General features: G+C 49.9%; 2 protein-coding genes and 1 pseudogene across 11 annotated transcripts; 1 reads left to right on the forward strand and 2 right to left on the reverse strand.

Moving 5' to 3' along the window:
* The first annotated feature begins 45 nt into the window (after window positions 1-45).
* On the forward strand, window positions 46-12,511 carry GMPR2 (guanosine monophosphate reductase 2). 3 transcript variants are annotated; one of them, XM_081168071.1, is made up of 10 exons: window positions 46-205; window positions 2,503-2,598; window positions 5,518-5,637; window positions 6,091-6,174; window positions 6,343-6,516; window positions 7,372-7,453; window positions 8,597-8,703; window positions 9,254-9,296; window positions 9,434-9,593; window positions 11,872-12,511. In XM_081168071.1, exons 2-10 carry the CDS (start codon window positions 2,512-2,514, stop codon window positions 12,065-12,067), a joined length of 1,053 nt encoding a protein of 350 aa, XP_081024197.1. In that variant the 5' UTR covers window positions 46-205; window positions 2,503-2,511; the 3' UTR covers window positions 12,068-12,511. The 3 variants fall into 3 exon arrangements, with proteins under 3 accessions (XP_081024197.1, XP_081024198.1, XP_081024199.1); XM_081168072.1 differs by lacking the exon at window positions 46-205 and adding an exon at window positions 209-311; XM_081168073.1 differs by lacking the exon at window positions 46-205 and adding an exon at window positions 370-531.
* TINF2 (TERF1 interacting nuclear factor 2) lies at window positions 12,298-20,288 on the reverse strand. Of its 7 annotated transcripts, none has more exons than XM_081168110.1 (11): window positions 20,012-20,285; window positions 17,554-17,781; window positions 16,546-16,647; window positions 15,478-15,579; window positions 14,624-14,734; window positions 14,385-14,484; window positions 14,172-14,304; window positions 14,043-14,080; window positions 13,242-13,300; window positions 12,685-12,758; window positions 12,298-12,597 (listed from the first exon to the last, which is right to left on the reverse strand). In XM_081168110.1, the coding sequence occupies exons 2-11, from the start codon at window positions 17,776-17,778 to the stop codon at window positions 12,555-12,557; spliced, it is 987 nt and encodes a 328-aa protein (XP_081024236.1). In that variant the 5' UTR covers window positions 17,779-17,781; window positions 20,012-20,285; the 3' UTR covers window positions 12,298-12,554. The 7 variants fall into 7 exon arrangements, with proteins under 7 accessions (XP_081024236.1, XP_081024234.1, XP_081024235.1 ...); XM_081168108.1 differs by having other exon boundaries at window positions 13,242-13,303; window positions 20,012-20,282; XM_081168109.1 differs by having other exon boundaries at window positions 13,242-13,303; window positions 19,890-20,026.
* LOC308572268 (large ribosomal subunit protein eL28 pseudogene) lies at window positions 17,002-17,509 on the reverse strand (annotated as a pseudogene). The gene has a single exon. The product of its transcript is annotated as a large ribosomal subunit protein eL28 pseudogene (transcript).
* Window positions 20,289-23,635: the final 3,347 nt, after the last annotated feature.

Genomic DNA, 23,635 nt, shown 5'->3' on the forward strand with positions numbered 1-23,635 from the left:
TGGTTTGTGGGAGTTGCAGTCCGCTGATCGCTCTGCGCTGTTATAGCAGTGAGGGGAAGAAGACTACAAGGTCCACAAGGCAGTGCGCCGAAGAGGTTCAGAAGGACCAGGAGGGAAGGGGGGCGTGGTCGAGCGGTGAGAAGCCGGGTGGAACCGCGCCGTTGTGGAAAAGAGCCTCGCGCTGACTCCTGCCTTCTGAGCTCGGGTAGCCGCAACCGGAAGTGCGCGCGGTGGTGGTGGGGCGCCCAAGGGTGAACCGGAAGTAGGGCCCCTCGGACTTGTCCCCCCAAAACGAACCCCCCATTCGTCATGTGAACCGCGCCCCCTTGGCTCTGAGTGGGGTTGGGGTCCGGGGCAGCGTTGCAGAGTTAGCATGAGTCCTGCTAACATGGCAGTACATTGCTGGGGGAGGCGCCAGGTGGTGGGTTTGATGGCTCTGTGTCATCTGCGCCCCTGTCCCAGGATGCTGGCAGTGGCGCCCCACTGGTTTCGAGAGAGTCGGCCGCCCCCCAGGCATGCTCAAACGCTGGGGTCGGTCATACGGACGCTTCCCTGGAAGTGCGTCCCTTTCAAAACCTGCTGACCATTTATAGCATAAATAAAAAAATTCCTTCCAGTAGCACCTTAAAGACCAACTAAGTTAGTTCTTGGTATGAGCTTTCGTGTGCATGCACACTTCTTCAGATACACTGAAACAGAAGTTGCCAGATCCTTCTATATAGTGAGAAGGTGGGGAGGGGTATTACTCAGAAGGGTGGTGGGAATGGGAGATTGGCAGATAGCGGAGATGAGCCTGTTGACGACTCTTAACGACTGCAATAGGTCTTCCAGGAAAAGGCAAGGGGTGAGAAGGTGAGAAATGGCTTAGTCATGTATAATGAGATAAAAATCCAATGTCTTTGTTCAGACCAGGTCTCTCCATGGTTTTAAGTTTGGTATCAGTGTATCTGAAGAAGTGTGCATGCACACGAAAGCTCATACCAAGAACTAACTTAGTTGGTCTTTAAGGTGCTACTGGAAGGAATTTTTTTATTTTGACTATGGCAGACCAACACGGCTACCTATCTGTAACATTTATAGCATGTTACGGAAATTACGGGGCGGGGGGACACACACCTTTAAAGTTAAATGTTACAAATATTATGCCTGAATGTATCCTTTCAACTTGACAGCTCAGGGAAGTTACCTAGCTTTAAAAAGAATAGAAAATCATCTCCTTTGCCAGTTTCCTCCATTCCAAAGCTATTTCCCCCTTGAAAAAGGACTCCAGGAAGTTCCCAGAGGTGACAATTGCTGGGCTCATTGTTAGCCAAGGGAAGCCAAATCTCATCACCTGACTTGCCTCAGGCGCCAGACATGCAAAGGAACTTCTATTGTACTTTTGGGTGGTGGGTACTTAAGACATATTTGTCTATGCTAATCTTATACCCAGTCTTGCCCTGCCATGTCTGCCTATGCTAATCTTGTACCAAGGACCTGTCTGGACATGTTTGCGAAGGTTAACCCCTCCCCTTTTGTGACATGTCAGTGATGTAGAAATGATGCTGTACGAACTGTATTCTGGGATATGGTGGGAAAGTTTTAAAAGTCATTGTCACCCCATCCTCGGGGTTCAAATTTCCTCTTTGAACCTATTGCGCAATAAACTTTGGTCTACAGCTATTTGCTCCGGTTGGTGGCTGGAATCCTTCCTTTATTCCGCAGGAACCCGCGGGCTCTGCCCGATGAACTGGGTGACTGAGCAACCTCACACCTAGATTTTTCCGTAACTAGCATCTGGATGTGGGGTGGTGTTCCTGGAAGCGTAACAATAATGAAAGATAAAAGGTGCAAAGTCTTTGCAAAAGCCTGTAATCATCTCCGCTTCCGTTAGCGATAAGAGCTGCTGGTAGGTTTGGATGCCACAGCTCAGGACTCGGTTCATCAAGGCTTTGAAGACTGGTGACAAGCCCATAGAGGGAGACAATGGTTGAGGTTTTAATGTGGCAGGTGCTGCGGCAGATCTGAAGTCTGTCGTGGGGTGTCTTAATCGTTAATGGTATTGGAAGTCCAAGGGGTAGGGTCTAAGAGGTGGTGGAGATGGAACTGTAGTTTGACAAACAACTGGTGACCAGAGGCTCAGAGATGATGTAGAGAACAGAGATACAATGTGCCTAGTGTTTTTTCACAGAGTGGCATGCGTGGAATCACTGCGAGAAACTGAGGCAGAAGCAGAGGTCATGAACGGCTGTTAGTGTTAGCACGCCGTGGTTCGTGGAAGCAACGCAAGTCACAGCCTGTAAGATAACTTGTGTTTTAATGCCAAAAACCACTGCTGGCTGCTATAGGAAAGTCTTTTCAGTTTCAGTTTCAATATGGACAAAATTGGCTTTGAAAAAAAATGCGTCTCTTAAACAGACAACGCTACCAATAAGAGTTTGTTCTACAGTTGTGCTCAGGTTGAATAGGCTAGGATTTTCTGCCTTGTGTCCCAGAGTGTGACCTTTTTGCTTTCCTTCCAAGGGGTCAAAGATGCCACACATCGACAATGACATTAAGTTAGACTTCAAGGATGTCCTCTTGAGGCCAAAACGGAGCACACTCAAGTCTCGCAGTGAGGTGAGAATGGCGCTTCGATGCCTTCCTGTATGTTACAGTTTGCTGAGACATAGGTGTGGGACACAGAATGGAGCCAGGACATTTAAATGGAGGCCATTTGATATTTGAAGCCCTTCCCTCACTGGATGGACTTGCTGTAATTGCTGACTGGAATGGGCTTAGGGGCACTTCCCTGTCACAGGGTCATGTTACAGAAGAAGAAGAAGAGTTTGGATTTGATATCCCGCTGTATCACTACCCTAGGGAGTCTCAAAGCGGCTCACATTCTCCTTTCCCTTCCTCCCCCACAACAAACACTCTGTGAGGTGAGTGGGGCTGAGAGACTTCAGAGAAGTGTGACTGGCCCAAGGTCACCCAGCAGCTGCATGTGGAGGAGCGGAGACGCGAACCCGGTTCCCCAGATTACGAGACTACCGCTCTTAACCACTTCACCACACTGGCTCACAGATGTTTGCTTTGAAGCCATGAGGGCTAGTAACCTTTTTAAATAAAAAACATCGGCATCCTCACACCTCATGCTTAGCTTGGACCTGATATTTGCATCCCGGCCCTCCATCCTGAGGAATGGGGATATCAGGGACAACACTTTCCGCAGGTAAATCTTAAGCTGAATCATTGATTTATCAGATTGCTGCCTGACGGGCGAGGACTACAGGACGTTTGGTTAAAGCCACAACAGAAGAGGGGAGAAACAGGTCCCCCTCCTGCTGCTCCCTACTGGGAGACACTAGTTTCTACCGTGGTGCCCCGCAAGACGAATGCCACGCAAGACGAAAAGCCCGCTAGACGAAAGCGTTTTCCGTTTTTCGATGCGCTTCGCAAGACGAATTTCCCTATGGGCTTGCTTCGCAAGACGAAAACGTCTTGCGAGTCTTGCGATTTTTTTCGCTTCCCCCCCTTTTTCTAAGCCGCTAATAGCCTTTTAGCTGCTAAGCCTTTAATAGCCGCTAAACCGCTAAGAGCGCTAATCCGCTAAGCTGCTAATAGGGTTGCTTCGCAAGACGAAAAAACCGCTAGACGAAGAGACTTGCGGAACGGTTTATTTTCGTCTTGCGAGGCACCACTGTACCTTCATGTGACACCTCAGAAGTTAGGAGACTTCCGGGTTGGCGCCATCGCCGAATGGCGGACTCCCTCCGAGCTCCGGAGGGAGTCTGCTCGGCAGGGGCTGGGTCCTACCGCGCCGGCGACGCGGGGACCCTTAAAAACCACGGGCACGGAGCCCGTGGACATGGGGACTCGGCTGGTACCGTTAGCGCCCTCCCGACTCGTGAAGGAGCCTTTTTAAAGGCTACGGATCGGGTGTCGGGGAGCGGCGTGGTGCTGTGAGTCTATCGCTTCCCCTGCCGAGCGCAGCCGCATGCCATTCGTCGGAGAGCGCTGGCTTCTTCCATTGGAAATTCGGCTATTTAACAACAACCCGTGAGTAATTGGGTAACCGGGTATAAAAGGAGAAAAAAAGGAATTTTTTTCGGATTCGGCACGAGCGGGGGGGATCTAAAAAGGAAGTCAGTCCCCTCCCTGATTGTAAACATGCTAAAACAAGGACTGAGAAACCAAGATCGATTCAGAAGCTTATTGCTGACAAAAAATATCAATTCCACGATGGGATACTACAAGAATTGTGCTGGAGGAGAAAAGTTGAGGGTGAGAGGGAAAAGGCAACCCCCCTCTGGGAACCGGGGCGATTTGGAGAACCTGGCGGAGAGAGATGGAGAATTTGACAGCTGTCAAAGTAGCTGTCAAATCTTGAGAACATAAAGAGGACTTTGTTATAAGTATTTTGCTGGTAAATTTTGTTACAATTGGACATAAATATGGATACAAAATGTCGGGGGGAAAAAGAAACAACAACTTGACTTTTGGATTAGAGGATACAAAGTTACTGCAACCCCCCTAGAGGGGCTTTGGGACATTACAAGTGGCGTATGTGGAAAACTACTCTGGGATGGGTACAGGATTTATCTCCTGGGAAAGCAGCTAAACTGAAATATTGTTTTGTCTACAGAGGTGACAACACAATAGAATTTTTCTATTGAAGCAAGGTAGGAACTGGACGTAAGTTTTTGTTCCTGAATAACAAACCTCTGTAGAGATACTAGATTTCGGAATAAGAATGGTTTTGCAGCTGAACAAGATAGAAACCTGAGAAAGTAAGAAATAAAAGAGCAAAGGACCAACTACGCCACGGAAAGAACAATGGGAGGAGCAACTATGATCAAAGGAAATTAAAGGCCTCTATTAGACTGGATTTTTGAAGTTAAACAGCATCCAAACAAGCAAATTTAAAGAAAACCGGCAAGATGGATTGAGGAAAATTTGGCTGTGGACTTGAGACCTCCAGGCCGACAACATACAGACTGATGGACATAGGGAATCTAAACCGGGGAAGGGAGGGGGAATTCTAGAATCCAAAGGCTATGTAACCAACTTTTTGAATCTTCTTCTATCTTTTATCTTTTATCTTTCTATATAACTTTGGTATTTTGATTTAACATGTTTTGAAAAAAAAGGGGGAAATCGTGGAAGGAAACGGGGTAGATCTTGGGGGAAATTTTTTTTTTTCTATTTTGTTAAAGATGAGGAGTGATGTTAAGATTGTAATTTAAATTGGCTAATAGGCACAATATATTAGGTTTAAATTGGGAATGAGAACTTGTGGAACCAACTTAGGGAAAGGGGAATACAGTCGGGAGGGGAAGGAGGGAGTCCCAGAAAGAAGGTTATGAAAATAAGTGTTTAAAATTGGTCTTTCTGTTTCTTTCTTTTCTTTATCTTCTCTATTCTTTCTATTCTGTCATTATTGGAAATTTTAATAAATATGATTAAAAAAAAAAAGAAGAAGTTAGGAGCAGTGACTCCCAGGCCATATCGCTCTTGCAGCCCTATACCTTTTATCTTGGTTTCCTTCCCTCCCAGGTGGATCTCATGAGGTCCTTCATATTCCGTAACTCCAAGCAGACGTACACAGGGATCCCCATCATTGCTGCCAACATGGACACGGTGGGCACTTTTGAGATGGCCAAGGTCCTTTGCAAGGTACGGTGGCTGTCGAGGCGGCCTGGTTAGCTGGGTGCTGCAAGGGCTTCCTGCTTTGGCAGAGGCGCTGCTCCCTGCTAGCCCTGGCAAGGTGTTCAGCTTTGGGGTCACTGGTTATTTATTTATTTAATTTCTGTAGCGCCTTTCCTTGGAGCATCTCAGGGTAGTTCACAGGGAAATCACAGGTTCACCCGGTTCACCTGATCAGCAGTAAAGGTGGATAGAGGGAAGACGGGAAATGTAATACCTGATCCCCATTTGGTGGTACCTGCAGGGCAATGTTTTTCAGCCTTGGGTGCCCCCCAGAAGATGCTGGACTCCCAACTCCCACCATCCCTGACCATCGGCCCAAGCTGACTGGATGATGGGAGTTGTAGTCTCAGTAACACCCAGAGTAGAAGGATGCCTCCTCACTTTTCTCAGCGTCTGCTTCCCCACCATCTCTCTTCCCAGTTCTCTCTCTTCACCACTATCCACAAACACTACAGTCTGGACCAGTGGAAAGCGTTTGCAGCGGAGAACCCAGAATGCCTGCTGGTGAGTGAATGTTGTCACCCTCGCTTGGGCTTCAGGCCACCTGACATTAGCTGCTCCCCTGGGTCATCCGCTGAGTCGCCCCCACGTCTCAAATTGCCCTGGGGAAGAGGACAATCCCGTCTCCTCTCTGCCTAGTTCTTTACCATCTGTCCTGGTGCTTCTCCCCAGAACGTGGCAGCCAGTTCAGGCACCGGCCCCTCCGACTTTGAGCAGCTGGAACAGATCCTGGAGACGGTGCCGCAAGTGCGCTACATCTGCCTGGACGTGGCTAATGGATACTCAGAGCACTTTGTCCAGTTCCTGAAGGACGTGCGCAAGCGGTTTCCGGATCACACCATCATTGTATGTTTCATCTTTCTTGGGCTTCCCTTTGCAGCATCCACTTCGCCACTGTCAGGACTTGATGGGCCTTCAGCCCAATCCTGCAAGGCTCTTCCTTATTTATTTTACTCCCGATATTTGTGCCGTGTCTGGACAGTCTTCAAGGGTAGCCCTAAGTGGAGTGTATTGCAGTAGTCAAGACAGGAGGTTACCAGAACGTACAGTGGTACCTCGGGTTAAAAATTTAATTCGTTCTGGAGGTCCGTTATTAACCTGAAACCGTTCTTAACCTGAGGTACCGCTTTAGCTAATGGGGCCTCCCACAGCCGCCACGCCGCCGGAGCATGATTTCTGCTCTCACCCAGAAGCAAAGTTCTTAACCTGAGGTACTGTTTCTGGGTTAGCGGAGTCTGTAACCTGAAGCATCTGTAACCTGAAGCATCTGTAACCCGAGGTACCACTGTATAGGACTACAGTGGTACCTCTGGTTACGTATTTAATTCGTTCTGGAGGTCCATTCTTAACCTGAAACTGTTCTTAACCTGAAGCACCACTTTAGCTAATGGGGCCTCCTGCTGCACGGTTTCTGTTCTCATCCTGAAGCAAAGTTCTTAACCCGAGGTACTATTTCTGGTTAGCGGAGTCTGTAACCTGAAGCGTATGTAACCGGAGGTACCACTGTATATGGCAAGGCTGTCTATGTTTTCTCACCACGTCCCTCTATTTTTTTCATATCCCTCACATTATTTCCACACCATGCAGTAGCCTTCGTCTTGGAGCCTTCAGAATTTCACCCATATATCCTGCCATTGCATGTTTCAGCCAAGCCAGGCTCTTTGGTCCTACAAGTCAGACTTTTTTTCCCCTCTTCACCAGGCTGGGAATGTGGTGACAGGGGAGATGGTGGAAGAGCTAATCTTATCAGGAGCTGATATAATCAAAGTGGGGATTGGCCCAGGTAAGTGCAGAAGGATGGGTGAACTTTGGGGCCAGATCCATCTTGGGGTTATGGCAGGAGTCTTGTGTTAAACTGAAGGGACCCTTATTTATTCATTCAATCTGTTCCAATTCTACAGACAGAGACTCTCACCTAAGAGATCTACAGCAAACCTTTTCAGAACTAAAATACCAAGCAGATGAAGTTAGATGCTCTTAAGATGCTCTTAAGGTTGGATAGGTTGTTAGGCAGAAGAGGTCCTTTCTGACCCCACTAGCTAGATCTTTATCAGGATTGTCCCCTCCTGTCTTCCATGTGACAGCCCTTGATCAAATATCTCTCTCCCCAGTCTCCTCTTTTCCAGACTAAACACACCCAACTGCCTCAACCATACCTTTTAAATGGTGCTCTTTTTTAAACAGAGCCTGGGCGGCCGTCTGTCCTGGGAGTGGGGGCACACGTCGAATCTCAGTTGAGGGACGACAGGAGGTCTTTCAAGTCCTGTCCTGCCCCAACCCTCTCCGTCCCTCTGAAACGGCAGGCTGGCTAGGTTAAACCACTTGCAAAGGGTAAAAATGTATTGTGAAGTGATCCATAATGAATTGGGGGAAAAGCACTGTCCCTCCTCAAAGTTTACTCCCCCCCAAAAAAAACCCAGAGTCCTTTCTGTTGGGGATAATTCAGACAGAAATTCCCAGGTGTCAAAAAAGTTATTTATGTATGCTACAACTGCAGCCCGTGTTTCATTAGCCCAAAAATGGAAAACGAGCGAGGTGCCAACTAAAGAATGGCAACTTAAGCTGACAGAATATGCGCAGCTTGCAGATTTAACATATAGAATAAGAGAACAAGAAGAACATACATTTAGAGAAGATTGGAAAACGTTTATTGAATATATGGGAAATAATTGTGCACAGCTGAAAACGCTGGCAGCATTAAGATAAATCCAGCAGTGTAAATAAGTTTGGATGGATGCAATAATGGAATACTGATTGGTATAGTTTTTGTAAAATATGTAGCGATTTATGATCTGTAAAATGAACCATGGAAAGAGAAGGGAAGTCGTTGGTATCTTAAGGATGTAAAATGAGTATTTTAAACTGCAAAACAGAAAAGTTAATAAAAATTATATATATATAAACCACTTGCCTTGTCTCCTCCCAGGCTCGGTTTGTACCACGCGGAAGAAGACGGGGGTCGGCTACCCCCAGCTCAGCGCTGTCATGGAATGTGCCGACGCCGCCCATGGCCTCAATGGACACATCATCTCGGTGAGACGCCCGTCTCCTCCCTTGCCTGGTCCAGTGGGCCAAGGGGTGACAGGAGCCTTAACTATAACTATGCTGGAGCCCCTTTGGAGCTCTGCCTACCCATTGTTCTTGAACTACAATTCCCATCATTCCTGCCTGTGGCTGTATTGGCCGGGGCTGAAGGAGCTGGAGTCTTAGCAGCACCTGTGGGGTCTGTTTCAAAAATCTGTCCTGGGATCCAACTTTTTCCTCTTCCCAGTGGCACAAGAAAGCATCCAGGCAAACCCCACATTTCCCTGTCCGTACGGCGAGCGTTCCATTTCCCTGGCCGCCATTTTACAGGGGTTCTTGGGAGGGCAGCCCTGAGCGCTGCAGAGGGTATGATCCGGTTTAATAACTCTAGGACAGCTGCGCCGCTGGTTCTGACCTCTAAGCATAGGCTTTCCAGGCGTGAGGACTAGAGGCTCGCCCAAGCCTTTTGCTAAGAGAAGGCAGGCGCTTAGGACGGCAGCCGTAGGGAGACTGAACGAGGAACGCAGAGATTGTCCTTCCGCCCTCCTCTCTCCTGCAGGACGGAGGCTGCAGCTGCCCAGGAGACGTTGCAAAGGCTTTTGGTAAAAATTAAAACTCCCGTTCTTCCAACTTCCCTGGGTCCAACTGTCGGGGTGGCGGCAGAACCCCGAGAGGTTCTCAGGGTCCCGCAGCTAAAGCCGCCTGTCTCACATGTCTCCCAATTCCGTTGTGGGTGCAGGTGCCGGCGCGGACTTCGTCATGCTGGGGGGGATGCTGGCAGGGCACACCGAATCCGGCGGGGAGCTCATTGAGAAGGAAGGCAAGCAGTACAAGCTCTTTTACGGCATGAGCTCAGAGGTAGCCATGAAGAAGTACGCCGGGGGCGTGGCAGAATACAGGTACAGTGGCAGAAAGAAGAGTTCGTGCTTGCTCCTTTCCCCCTTCCCAGTTCACATTCCCAGTTCCCCCAGTTCACATTCACTACTCTGTGTAAAATGTTGCAGAGTAAAGCACTGTGATTCTAGGGCAATAAGATAATAACTAATTCCTTAGATGCCAGCCATCTGACTGGGTTGCCCCAGCCACTCTTGGCGGCTGCCAACAGAATAAAGGTAAAGGGACCCCAGACCGTTAGGTCCAGTTGTGGCCAACTCTGGGGTTGCGGCGCTCATCCCGCTTTATTGGCTGAGGGAGCCGGCGTACAGCTTCTGGGTCATGTGGCCAGCATGACTAAGCCGCTTCTGGCGAACCAGAGCAGCGCACGGAAACGCCGTTTACCTTTCCACCGGAGTGGTACCTATTTATCTACTTGCGCTTTGACGTGCTTTCGAACTGCTAGGTTGGCAGGAGCAGGGACCGAGCAACGGGAGCTCACCCCTTCATGTGGATTCGAACCACCAAAATTCTGATTGGCAAGTCCTAGGCTCTGTGGTTTAACCCACAGCGCCACCCATGTCCGCCAACAGAATATTAAAACACAAAAAAGCATTACTCCCACTCAACCACTTCTTCAGCAGAATCAGCACTGCTACAGGTACCACGTTAACACCTGCGTAGGTAGGAAGTGGATCTTTGGAACTCCCTGCCTCTTGAACAACAGGCAGCTGCCTCCACTGTACTCTTTTTGGCAGCTGCTGAACACATTTTTGTTTAGGCAAGCCTCGCAGTGTATGCAGACCATTGACATGAGTTTTAATATGTTTTTGTTGTTGATTTTAGTTAGCTTTTGAATGTTTTGAATAGCTGTTTTTACGAATGATTTTATTCGTTTTGTAAACCACCTTTTTTGTTTACGATCACGCGGTATATAAATTTCCTGAAATAAAAATCAGCCAATGTTCCACAGCCGCCAAGCACATTCAGTCCTCGTTGGTAGCTGTGGCCCACAAAATGGTGGTGAGCTGTGGAACGTTTCCCCACTCCAGATTTTTCCTATTTCTGCCAGGCCGAGTCTGCCAATATCTCTTCCTTGCATGCAGGTGCTGCTGTTTGGGCTACATAAGTATCAACCCTCATGCCTGAGCATCTCAAGTACAGTCATACCTTGGATCTCAAACGCCTCAGTTCCCGAACAAATCGGCTCCCGATTGAAACCTGGGAGTGTTCCAGTTTTCAAACTATTTTTGGAAGCCAAACATCCGGCGCGGCTTCCGACTGGCTGAAGGACGCTCCTGCAGCCAACTGGAAGCCACACCTTGGTTTTCGAACGGTTCCAGGAGTCGGACTCCTGGAATGCATTCTGTTTGAGAACCAAGGCAGGACTGTAGAGGGAACAAAAGCACAACTGTAGTCTCTTGGGTGGAAATCTGATCGCTAAGAGCCAGGCGAGGGCATGTCAGGAACAGAGCACAGGACAGCTTTTGTGAGGGAAAGGGAAAGGGAAAGGTCAGCCAGGCTGGGAGGAAACCTCACAAGGTCTAGGGAGGCAGTCATCAGGTGGAAAAGCAGGGAAGGCAAGGAGTCTTGTCATCATGGCTCAAGCTGTCGTGGCATTTTTAACCCAGAAGCATCCTTGCTGTGATGCACGAGTGGGAAAACTCTGGCAGCTCCCATCAGCCACAGCAAGCATGGCCAATAGCAAGAGATGAAGGGAGTTGCTCCTTACAGAACCAAAGAATGAAATGCAGGAAGTGGAGTGATGGGGCAAGATGCCTCTTTGCCGCTCTAGCCACACAAACTCTCCTATATTTCTAGTAAAGGTTATGGTGTTGAAGGTTCAAGCAAAGGAGGATTTGTGAGCACGCTCAAGTCTCAGCTTGAATGTCAAGCCTGGGAAGAGAGGGAGGGATGGTTCCCCCCAAATGGCTGGATGAAGCTGGGGCCTAGAGCTTCTCTGCAGCTCCAGTAATAGAGCCAGTGTGGTGTAGTGGTTCAGAGCGGTGGACTCGTAATCTGGTGAACCGGGTTCACGTCCCCGCTCCTCCACATGCAGCTGCTGGGTGACCTTGGACCAGTCACACTTCTCTGAAGTCTCTCAGCCCCACTCACCTCACAGAGTGTTTGTTGTGGGGGAGGAAGGGAAAAGGAGATTGTTAGCTGCTTTGAGACTCCTTAGGGTAGTGATAAAGCAGGATATCAAATCCAAACTCCTCCTATTCTTCTACCTGCTAAATGTACAAGGAGGGGGAGCTGGACAGCCCCTGCCCGGCTGCTAATATCTCTCTCTTCCCCCTGCAGGGCATCTGAGGGGAAGGTGGTGCAAGTGCCATTCAAGGGCGACGTGGAGCACACCTTGCGGGACATCATGGGCGGCATCCGCTCCACCTGCACGTACGTGGGGGCTGCCAAGCTGAAGGAGCTCAGCCGCAGGACCACCTTCATCCGGGTCACCCAGCAAGCCAACCCCATCTTCGGCGAGGCCAGCCAACCCTGACCTCCGCCCCACGAGACAGCGACCGCTCCCGGGCCACTCCAGTGGGAGTATTTGCACAGGCTGGCAAGCTGGAGCGCTGGCGGGTTTACAAGCACCAGGCCTGGCGCTGACCAAATCCACCCCGTGCCCGACGCCAGGCTGGCACTCCTTACTCCTTACTCCACTGCATCCCTTGCTCAGTCCAGTATAGGCAGACCGCCCTCCACTTGTGAGTAGAAAGGAGACGTGCGTCTGTGTAATTATTTTATTCCAGTATTTGTACGCCAGTCCCGCTTCTGTGCTGCACAATTTGCGTCTTTCCTTCCCGAGACCAAACTCGAAAGGGAGCAGGGGAGGCGGTTTCCGTGGGCCAGGCCAAAGACGGGTTGGGAAAGACAACAGCGGAACAGCGCCAGAAACTTTTGCACTGTTTGCCGAAACCAAAAATAAAGCTCGGAAAATGTCTTTGTGCGGGCATGTTTGGAAGAGGAGACCAACGGGGCGGATGTCATGTTAGATGGGATGTCGTTGAGCCTGAAGACCTAGTGCACCTGGAGGAAGGGAAGGAGGCGAGAAAGAGGTTAAGGTGTGGCAAAGAACACCTTCCTAGGCAAGGGAGGGGGTGGGCAGCCACTCACTGATTCCTGGTGTTGCTAAGGTACTGCTGCAACGTGGGGATGAGGGTGTTGTGCCTGGTGCACTGGTAGTCTCCCTGTTGGAGGAGAAAGGGAGAAGAGGCCTTGGCTGGCTGCGCCTTCAAATCATACCGGCACACCTCCTCTTCAAGCTCAAGAAAGGGCATCCTCAACCCATCTCCATCAGCCTTATTTAAATATCAGTGCACACGGTACTTTGCAGAGCGCTAGGTCCCTGCCCTGAGGAGCTTGCAATCTAAAATCTGACGAGGAACAGGGAAGCAAGATGCTGCTGTTTCAGTTGCACATGCTTGAGCTTACTTACAGTTACAGCATGGCAGCCTTTCGCAACTGAGGGCCCTCGGTTTTGGACTACAACTCCCGTCAGCCCCAGCTGGCTGCTCCAGGCGGGGATGGGGGGGATTAAGGGGCTGAGCCAAAGGCTTCAGAGAAGCCCCACAGCTGTTCCTTCAACACTCACCAGCAAAGGCCCTGGCCTGACCTCCTGCACTCTCAAAACCGCCCGCCCCCCATAGCATGCTGAGTATCTTGCTCCTCACCTTGACGAAAGGGGAACTGCATCCGTCACTGCTTGAATCCAGGACAATATCCTCGACTTCTTCTAGAAAGAGAACGGAAAGGGTTGTGGGTACTTGGCACATCCTTCGCTGCTCCCCTGCATAGCCAAGGCTGCGTCTTCTCACCAGGTCCATGCAAGGAGAATGTGGTGGCATCGCGGGATTTTTCTACCCTCCTTTGGAAAGGGGAGGGATGTGGAAATTGGGGGCAGGACCGTCAGGTCAGGGCCCTGCAGTTAGCGAGGGGGGGGGGGAGGGTGGTAATGGGGGAACTGAGGTCCCTGCTGAGCTGCTCTAACCCTGGTCATTCCAAACCTACGCCACGCCACAGCCCCTCCACCCTGTCTGCTCCTGATACACTCCCTTCCTGGAGAGATGTTCCTGGAAACGGGAGACTGAAACACAGAACGGGAAAATGCGGGGTGATTTGGGGAGCAGGGGACAGGCATCTCACGGAGGAGGGAAAACAGCCAGCCCTCAAAACCTGGTTGGCCAACCCTGCTTTCTATGGAAAAATCTGCACATTTGTTCTGCAAAAAATCCAAACGCTGGAACCACCCCCCAGTGAGTCTTCATATGGTTTTTCTTCAGCTGCTGCCCTCCAGCTGCTTTTGGATTATGACAATCCCTGGCTGGGGCTGATGGGAAGCGTAGCCCAATGTAAGGTTACCAAGGCAGGGAGGCAGGAGTAAACTATTTGAAAACAAAACAAAACATTCAATTCCCAGAATTGTATTTGCCCACATAGTGGGGAAGAGATTCATAGAAGCAAGGACTACCTACCCATTCCCTGGTTGCCCAGTCGACGTCTGGGGGAATCCCTAAAGGAGGGAGAGAAAAGAAGAAGATAGAACAAGCTGTTTAGGGGCAGGGGAATCGGGGAAACGAGGAGGAGGACAGGGAGACACTTACTGTTCCTGGGCGCAGGGCGAACTACTCCTGTATGTGTGCGCCTGGGAGGGCTCAAGTGTCCTATGTTCCCCCTCCTCCTCACTGTGAACTAGGGTGCTTGACAGGCGGGGGGAAGGTGGGTGCATAGGTAGTCCTGGAAGAAGGGTAAGAGGTTGCAAACAAAGGAGGCACAGGGAAGGAAGGCCAAGCAAGCCAAATGCCTTCTTTACCTACCTGCGGTCTGGTGCCCCATGGCGGAAAGGTAGCACAAGAGGATGCTGGAGTCCGGCTGGGGAGTCCCGCTTGGCCCTTGGAGGCAAGCGGCGTCCAGCAGCTGGGGAGAGGGGAGGCAAAAGTGAGGGCCAAGGCCTGCCCATAAAGCCTGTGCCCTACCCTGGAGCCACGGGGGGCCCTCTCCACCGCTTGGTTCCAGCCCATGCCCCACTGCTACTACTGCTACTGCTGCCTGGTACCTGCTGCAAATGGGGCTCAGGAAGGGTTTTCTCCAGTTGCCACAGGTAATCGTGAAAGAGCTCTTTGACCACCTGCATAAAGGCTTCTCCGTAATCCTTTTCCAGGTGCTCCTAAAAGGGGAAAAAAATCCAAGGATGTTTGCAATTGCCTCCAACCGAGGATCTATTCCAACACCCATCTTCAGAATAGGGATCTGATCTTCTATGAGACTGTCCATTTGCATCCACCTGCCCCAGCATTTTCTGTTACTGGGTGGGGGGCCCGTGGGGGCCTGCAGAAGTTGTGGCACTAGGATCAGTATCCCTGATATTTGACCATGTAGCTGGGGCTGATGAGAGTTGGGAGACCACAAAGATCTGATGGGCTTATACCCCTCTTGGGTAGAAAAAATATTTTCCACGATCTCTCAACTTAACTGAAGATGCCCCGATCAAATGTAAGATGTTCTGTATGCAAAGCATGTCCCATTCTATCATCACCATCGTCTTTGTTAACCCTCCCTTCACCCCAAGGTCCCAGGGCATGTTACAGCAACCAGAACACCTTATTAACAGCTTAATCAGCTTGCAATCACAAAAACAAGATGGGTCTTGAAAATAGACCCTCAAATGTCAAAAAAACCCAGGGTGACTAGGTATGGCGTTTTCAGCATTTGCCAGAAGCTGTCTTATTTAGGAGCTGCCACAGAGAATGATCCTTCCTGGATCATAGTGTCTGAGGATGGAGGAACTATTGAGCTTGTCCCTTCAGTCCCGACTTCTGCCCAACACAGATAGCAAACCCACAACCAAACTTGCATTGTTCAAGTGCATGCCAGCCTGACTTTCCTCTCAACTTCGTCCCCCAGCCTCACCTGCACATACTTCTCCCTCTCCCTGCGGTCACTCAGCAACCCAAACACCAGATCCCGGAAGTTCTCCTGAGCCACCCGCACCATCTCCACGTCCTGAGGCGTCTGGGGGTGAAAGGAAGAGATGGCCACAGTAATAATAATAATAAATTTTATTTATACCCCGCCCTCCCCAGCAAAGACCTTAGGGCGGCTAACCCCAGATATAAAACAATTGATTAAGATACAACTTAAAAACAAGATTAAAATACAACATTAAAATGCAGCCTCATTTCAATAGAAACTCAAATCAAAAACTTTTTGGGGATGAAAACCTCAAGTCTTCACCAAGGCCAACTATCCAGACTGGTCCTACGTGGGCCAGAAAAAAGCCAGGGAAGTCCCCAAATAGGAGTTCCATCACAGAAGGAAAAAGGAAAGAGGGGGAGGGGATCAAGTTGATTTCAAGCCAAAGGCCAGGTGGAACAACTCTGTCTTACAAGCCCTGCGGAAAGAAATCAGATCTCTGTCTCATGAGACAGAGCGTTCCACCAGGCCGGAGCCAGTGTTGAAAAGGCCCTGGCTCTGGTTGAGGCCAATCTGACTTCCTTAGGGCCCGGGACCTCTAGGGTGTTGCTATTTATGGACCTTAAGGTCCTCCACAGGGCATACCGGGAGAGGTGGTCCCGTAGGTATGAGGGTCCTAGGCAATGAAGGGCTTTAAAGGTCAAAACCAGCACCTTAAATCTGACCCTGTACTCCACCGGGAGCCAGTGCAGCTGGAATAGCACTGGGTGAATATGCTCCCATGGCAGAGACCCCGTGAGGAGCCTCGCTGCAGCATTCTGCACCCGCTGGAGTTTCTGGGACAGCTTCAAGGAGAGCCCCGCGTAGAGCGAATTACAGTAGTCAAGCCTGGAGGTGACCGTCACGTGGATCACTGTGGCCAGGTCGGGGCGGAAAAGGTAAGGGACCAATTGCAGGGATGGCTGCTCCTTAACGAAAGGTGGGCAGCCTAGAAGGAGCATGGCAGGGAAGGACGCACGGTGGGAGGGGAGTCTGTCTCTGCTGAACATATATGCAGACACTCACAGCTTTGGTGTGGGGCTGAGTCTCCCCCTCTGGAAAGAACGTATCTAGAGCGTCATATATCTTCCCATTTGGCTGCTGCTCCTGAAGCATGTTCATGATCACCTGATGCAAGAGAAAAAAAGGAAAGTCAAGGGAGCTGATCTCCTCTATGGTGACTTGGGAGAACTTGTGGGACAGGCGTAGGAGGAAAGGATCAAAGAACCATTTGGTAATAATAAGTGAAAACCAGCAAAGACTGACCAGGCTACTGAGACATATGGACCTTAGGCTGGCGCCTTCACTTGACTTCTTTGTTTAAGCCAGCCTATCCAGATATTTATAATGTTGACATGTGCTTTAAGCTGGGTTTTTTACTGATAATTTTATTGTTTTATTCTTTTTGTGAACTGCTTTGAAACGTCTCACCCCCCAAGTCAAGTGGTAGATAAAAGAAAAAACACTCTGGTTATTTCAGGGTTTTTTTTCCTGGTTCTAATCCTTTATTGGATAATCTTACAACTGTTTTATGTAGCCTTTGTAGCCCGAGTTCGCTTCTTCTTCACCACCACCGGCTTCTGGCTGCACAGAATTGCACTGGCACGACGCAGAGCAGCCATGCGCAGGTCTTTGCGGTAGTTGTTCTTGCGGATGATGTGGTGGAGGCTGCTAAGAGTGGCACGGGCATTTTTGTTGATGGTGATCTTCTCGTAAGAGGTGGCTGGCTTCCGCTGGCCTGTACGCTTCTTGAGGACCACAACAATGCCCTTCCCACCAGCTGCAGGTTCCACCCCAACAGTCTTGCGATGAATCAGTCCATTGTAGCGGAAAGAGTTGCGGGCTTTGAGGTTGTTTGGTTCCGTGCTATATATTTGCTTGTTCCTTTTGATAAGGAAACTTGAGCAGTTGAGCAATATCATTCATTGCAGATGGGCAGACATCGTGCAGAATCCTTCTCGCGGCGACGGCCGGAAACGGAAAAGTGGTTATTTCGACATCTGCACACACGAAAAACGTTGACCTGAGACCCACCTTTGCCTGCAGGCCTAAGCGCAGCTTGGCATGGTGCCGGAAGTGCACCAAGTCAGGCGCCGCCTCCTTCACGGCTGCCAGCAGCGCCAGGACGCGGGGGAAGTCGTGGACCTGCTGCTTCTGCACCACGTGCCAGGCTGCAGCGGCCACGAGCCGCAACGCGACGCAGGGATCAGTGGCCGCCCCTCCTATTGCTTCTGCCTCGTCCTCCTCCATGGCTGCCATCGCCTGAGGGGAGAAAAAGCAGAAGGATGGAAGGAAAAGTAAGACGTGAGCGACAGTGGGAGGTTGGCAACTGCAAGAGACAGTGTGGTGTAGCGGATGGAGTGCCGGACCAGGGTTCAAATCCCCACTCGGCCATGAATCTTAGGGGTTGACCTTGGACACCACTCGCTGCCTCTCAGCCAAACCCACCTCGCAAGGTTGTTGTGGGCATTAAATTAGGAAGAGGTGGGGAGAGCAATGTACTCCAGCTTGAGCCCCTTGGAGGAAAAGCTGAGATAGAAATGCAATACAGTGGTACCTCGGGTTAAGTACTTAATTCGTTCCGGAGGTCTGTTCATAACCTGAAACTGTTCTTAACCTGAAGCACCACTTTAGCTAATGGGGCCTCCCTCTGCTGCCACCGCGCAATTTCTGTTCTCATCCTGAAGCAAAGTTTTTAACCCGAGGTACTATTTCTGGGTTAGCGGAGCCTGTAACCTGAAGCGTATGTAACCCGAGGTACCACTGTAAATGAAAAAATGCCACAACCAGGACTCAGAAAGACTATTCCCGGCCTACCTTCCTACACCCACAGCTTCCTAGCCTCCTCTGCACTCAGGCAGCAGCCCCATCTCCCCTTCCGACCCCACCCCTTCCACAGAATAAGGCTCCATCCACTTGGCTCCTCTTACCCCACCGGCTTAATTTGCACAGCTGCTTCCCACTCCATTGCCCACCACACCTCCATTCTGTGTGCCCCTCCCTCCAATGAAGGCAGCTCCCTCCACCACCACTGTTTTGTAGGGTTCAGTGTCAGATTAATAAGACCTGCGAGACCAGGGTTCAAATCTCCACTTCGCCCATGAAGCTCCCTGGGTGACGTAGGAACATAAGAAGAAGAGCCCTGAAGCTGGATCAGGCCTGAGGCCCTCTAGCCCAGCACCCTCTTCTCACAGTGACCAACCAGATGCCTGTGGGAAACTTAGAAGCAGGATCCAGAGCCCCTCTCTCCCTCCTGAGCTTTCCAGCAACTGGTGTCAGGAAGCTGCCCCGGACTGTGGAGATTGAGCAGAAGCAAAGTGGCTAGTAGCCATTGGCAGCCATCGATTTGCCCGACCTCATTCTCAAGCCACCCGGCTTGGTGCCCATCGCTGCCTCCTGAGGGAGCGAGTTCTGCAGATTAACCTAGCTATCACAATTTCTGCAGCTGTCAATAAATTTGTGAGCAAGTCCTTCCTAGCTTGCAAACCTTCCACCCCATCGTAAATCAATAATAACGCTACCTCTGGACTTTCAGTCAGCTTTAATCCAGTGATTCCTGTTATTATTATTAGCATTAGTATTTATACCCTGCCTTTTTCTCAGATTGAGACTCAAGACGGCTTACAGATAAAAATACAAAAAAGCAGGCAAAGCAGAAAAAGCAAAAAACATAGAAAAGTTAGCCATTAACAATTAATTAAACGCTAATGGAATGAAAACAATATAAAGAAATCGATTAAAAATACTGATTGTAACAACAAGAAAACCATTGCAGCACCTGCCCTTGCCTTAAAAAGTCAGTTTCCAAAGGCCTGACGGAATAAAAAGGCCAATGGCAGAGAGACAACAAGGAGGGAGCCAGTCTAAATTCTCTAGGAAGGGAGATTTAGGGTCTGGAAGCAGAACAACGACCAACAGCCTTGATTCAGAGAGATCTACAAACAGCAGTAGGCCCAGGTCAAGTCGGTGTGAAAGTTGATGTGTTCTCTCCTTAAACACGATTTGCCAGAAAACTTGTACGTATTTACACCCCCACCACATGTGAACGTAATTCCAGATTTCCTGGTCACCCCTCTCCAACGTAACACCGAATATTCCTTGTTTATTTGATGTAATCTGACCCATCGCTGCCTCCTGAGGGAGAGAGTTCCGCAGGTTAACCGTGCGCCGCCGTGTGGAGGAGGACCTTCGTTTTCTCCGCCTTCCTAAAAGTTAAGAGCCATTCAACAGAGGAACGGGCTCCCTCGGGAGGCGGTGGCCTCTCCTTCCTTGGCCGGTTCCTGCATCGCAGGGGGTTGGGCTAGATGACCTTTGAGGGTCTCTTCCAACTCTACCGCCCTCCATGCCAACTTCCCCTCGGCCCAGCCCACCTCGCGGGGTTTCTTACGGGGTGAGCAGGGTCAGAAGAACCGTCCCGGCCCCCTTCAGCTCCCTGTGCGGGCGAAAAGCGCGACAGAAGCGCAATAAATAACCCAATAAACAAGCGTCATACCCTTCTTCGTTGCCCTTGGCAACCGTTAGCCCTCGGGCTTCCGGCGGCTTCACTTCCGGCTGCGCATGCGCCCTTTTAACTCTTCCCTCTCCGCTTTTGCGGGACCCTGAGCTCGCTCGGTTCTCCTCCTTCTGCCGCTAAGCCCGGGCATTTCGGGTTTTTTTATTTCCCGCCGCGCTTCCGGCGCGTTTCTATGGGGATGCGCCTGACGTCATCCCGGCGCTTTCGTCACATCCGCTGGCGTTCCGTGGAAACCTTGGAGACGCGCTGTTTCCACACCGCCGCTGCTCAAAATGAGCCACACAGCGGCCCCTGTCGGTCGTTCTGGGAACCGCGGTCTCGTAGAGCAGCAGCCAATCAGGAACGAGGGGGGTGGGGCGAGAGAGGAGTTTATGCAGATTTCAGAGCAGGGTGCCCACCTGGCCAGGTGGAGGTGGGCGGGGCCTAGCGCGTCACACCAGCCCTGCTGTGTAGGCCGAGGTTAATATTGCACGTCGGGGAACCGGTGCTGGGAGCAAGAATACAGTCTACAACTACCCTGCAGTGTGGTCCAGTATTACTGCTTTGTTGCAGGCTGGGTTTTGTGTACAGTGGTACCTCGGGTTACATACACTTCAGGTTACAGACTCCGCCAACCCAGAAATAGTGCTTCAGGTTAAGAACTTTGCTTCAGGATGAGAACAGAAATCGTGCGGCACGGTGGCAGCAGGAGGCCCCATTAGCTAAAGTGGTGCTTCAGGTTAAGAACAGTTTCAGGTTAAGAACGGACCTCCGGAACAAATTAAGTACTTAACCTGAGGTACCACTGTGTGCTGTACAGTAATACCTCATGTTGCGTTAGGTTCATGTTGCGTCTTTTTCGCCACATGCGCAGAAACGCTCTATTGCGCATGCGCAGAAACAGCGCTCTAGTTATTGACTTTTTGGGGTGCAAATGGCACCCCAGAATGGATCAAGTCCGTAACTAGAGGTACCACTGTACATGAGAGAGGCAACATCCAATACACATCTTGTAATAATAATAATGATAATAATATTTTTGTTATTTATAGCCCACCTATCTGGCTGGGTTTCTCCAGCCACTCTGGGTAGCATACAGCACATAAAAGTACCGTATTTTTTGCACCATAACACTCACTTTTTTCCTCCTAGAAAGTAAGGGGAAATGTCTGTGCGTGTTATGGAGGGAATGCCTATGGGTGGCATGCTTACGGATTTTCCTCCTCTAAAAACTACATGCGTGTTATGGTCGGGTGCGTGTTATAGAGCGAAAAATACGGTAAGTAAAACATTAGACATTAAAAATTTCCCAATACAGGGTTGCCTTCAGATGTCTTCCAAAGGTCAGATAGTTGTTTATTTCCTTAACATCTGATGGGAGGGCATTCCACAGGGCAGGTGCCACTACCGAGAAGGCCCTCTGCCTGGTTCCCTGTAACCTCACTTCTCACAGGGAGGGAACCCCCAGAAGGACCTCGGCGCTGGACCTCAGTGTCCAGGCTGAACGATGAGGGTGGAGATGAAGGGGTACAGTTAGGGTTACCCCAGAAAGCCCTAAAAACTGTTTGTGAATCCCCCCCCCCAGCCAGGCCTCGGAGTACGCATTTTAAAAACTGCATTTTCCTCTAAGACAAAAAGCATGAGCTAAGCAGTCCTCTCTGTAACAAAAACGCTGTAACAACTCAGAGCTGAGAACAGTAAAGCTTTCGCTTCCCAGATCCAAGCTAACCTTGTCCTGGTACATTGATTTGCAACATACTTCCGGGAACAGAGCCAGAGAACGAAAAGCAACATTTCTATGTAAGAATCTGTGAAGGGGGAGAGAAAAAAAGGGGTTTGAAAAAAGGATAAAACCTGCTTGTAAAATGTTTTCGGCGCGGCCTGTCTTTTGTGAACTGAATCACACAGGTGCCTTCTGCCCCCCCGGATGGCAGAATAAAACGCTCTTTCTCTGGATTAACCCCCTGGTGTTGTTTGGCTCCTTTTGTCTCTGCTCGGGTGCAACAATTATTCCGACCCATGGATTAATAAGGCTACAGAGACACTTCTTCAGGTATACTGAGCTGAGGCCGTTTAGGCCGTTTTTGTGACTGTGTGGGACCCAGTTCAGCTACTGACTGATTGTGTGACTGCAGAAATGAATAAAAGCCCCCCATCCAAACAATGACTATCATCAGTGCAGGTAAGAAGAAACAAAAACTTAAATTTTTATCATCTACAATACTGTCTTTTTTATACTACAGTATATTAATTATTGCTTTCATTTTATGGCTCAACGGTCTCTCGTTAGTAAAATTCATGTTAAATTACTGTTTTAGGGGTTGTTTTTAAAAGTCTGGAACAGATTAGTCCATGTTGCATTACTTTCTATGGGAAAGCGTGCCTTGGTTTTGAAATGCTTTGGTTTTGGAACGGACTTCCGGAACGGATTAAGCTTGAGAACCAAGGTACCGCTGTAATTGGTAAAGTACAGATGGATTGTCATAGGAGCAAGTAGCTCAGAAGGAAGAGGGGTGCGGCCTTTCTTCCACCTCTGCACTGCTCCAAAATAAAGCTTTCGAACAGAAATAATTCTGATATATCTCAAAGGGGGCTGTCTCCCGGTCTAGTAGATGTATGATATGAGACATCCTTATTCAGACTTTGACTGTCAAAAAGGAAATAGGAGCAGAGTTTGTCAGCCTTACTCATTTCAAAGGAAACTCACTTCTCATCCAGTGACGTTTAAAATTTGTGTCTCTCACCCCCTCAACTCTTTAACTGGAAATTGCTAATCCAAGCAGTGCAGGATACTACTACCCCTTTTATATCTCTACTAGGGATGACTCTGCTCAGTTTCCTTCCCTGAGTTTCCTTCTCCAGAATTACAGCAGTATCCCCTCTCTCCCTGCCTCAGTTTACTCTCAAGACCAGGGGTCAGCAGACTTTATCAGCAGGGGGCCGGTCCACTGTCCCTCAGACCTTGTGGGGGGCCGGACTATAGTTTGGGGGGAAAGGGGGGGGGGAGAACGAATTCCTATGCCCCACAAATAACCCAGAGATGCTTTTTAAACAAAAGGACACATTCTATTCATGTAAAAACACGCTGATTCCTGGACCGTCCGTGGGCCAGATTTAGAAGGCGATTGGGCCAGATCCAGCACCTGGGCCTTAGTTCGCCTACCCATGCTCAAGACCAAATTTCCCTTCTCCCTTTCCCTCTCCATGACCACATCTCCCCTCCCCACACTTCCCTTCCCTTCCCCAATGCCATAATGGGATATTTCTTTCTCAGCTTCTGAACCTACAAGTGTCAGAAATATCTGCTCCTCCAGCCTCTCTTTCACCCACAGCTTCCCACGAAAAATTCCCCTTCACTTGCTCTCTTGCCTGTGGGGTGGGGGAAGCCTCCCATGGGGGCAGAGAGAAAGAAAGGGAGGACACCCCTACCCCAAGCAGGTCATGTTGCTCCCTAAAGGTAAGGTAAAAGGACCCCTGACCATTAGGTCCAGTCGTGGCCGACTCTGGGGTTGCGGCGCTCATCTTGCTTTATTGGCCGAGGGAGCCGGCGTACAGCTTCTGGATCATGTGGCCAGCATGACTAAGCCGCTTCTGGCAAACCAGAGCAGCGCACGGAAACACCGT

Source organism: Podarcis bocagei, assembly GCF_964188305.1.
Source record: "Podarcis bocagei genome assembly, chromosome: 13".
Classification (NCBI taxonomy): Eukaryota; Metazoa; Chordata; class Lepidosauria; order Squamata; family Lacertidae; genus Podarcis; species Podarcis bocagei.

Coding starts and splice junctions, on each gene's coding strand:
- GMPR2 (XM_081168071.1), top strand. CDS start 2,512: ATGCCACACATCGACAATGACATTAAGTTAGACTTCAAGGATGTCCTC. Junction 7,454..8,596: donor CAAAGTGGGGATTGGCCCAG/GTAAGTGCAGAA, acceptor GTCTCCTCCCAG/GCTCGGTTTGTACCACGCGG. Junction 9,297..9,433: donor AGACGTTGCAAAGGCTTTTG/GTAAAAATTAAA, acceptor TTGTGGGTGCAG/GTGCCGGCGCGGACTTCGTC.
- TINF2 (XM_081168108.1), bottom strand. CDS start 17,778: ATGGCAGCCATGGAGGAGGACGAGGCAGAAGCAATAGGAGGGGCGGCC. Junction 14,735..15,477: donor AGAGGGAGAAGTATGTGCAG/GTGAGGCTGGGG, acceptor TTCCCCTTTTAG/GAGCACCTGGAAAAGGATTA. Junction 13,304..14,042: donor ACTGGGCAACCAGGGAATGG/GTAGGTAGTCCT, acceptor TTCTCTTTCTAG/AAGAAGTCGAGGATATTGTC.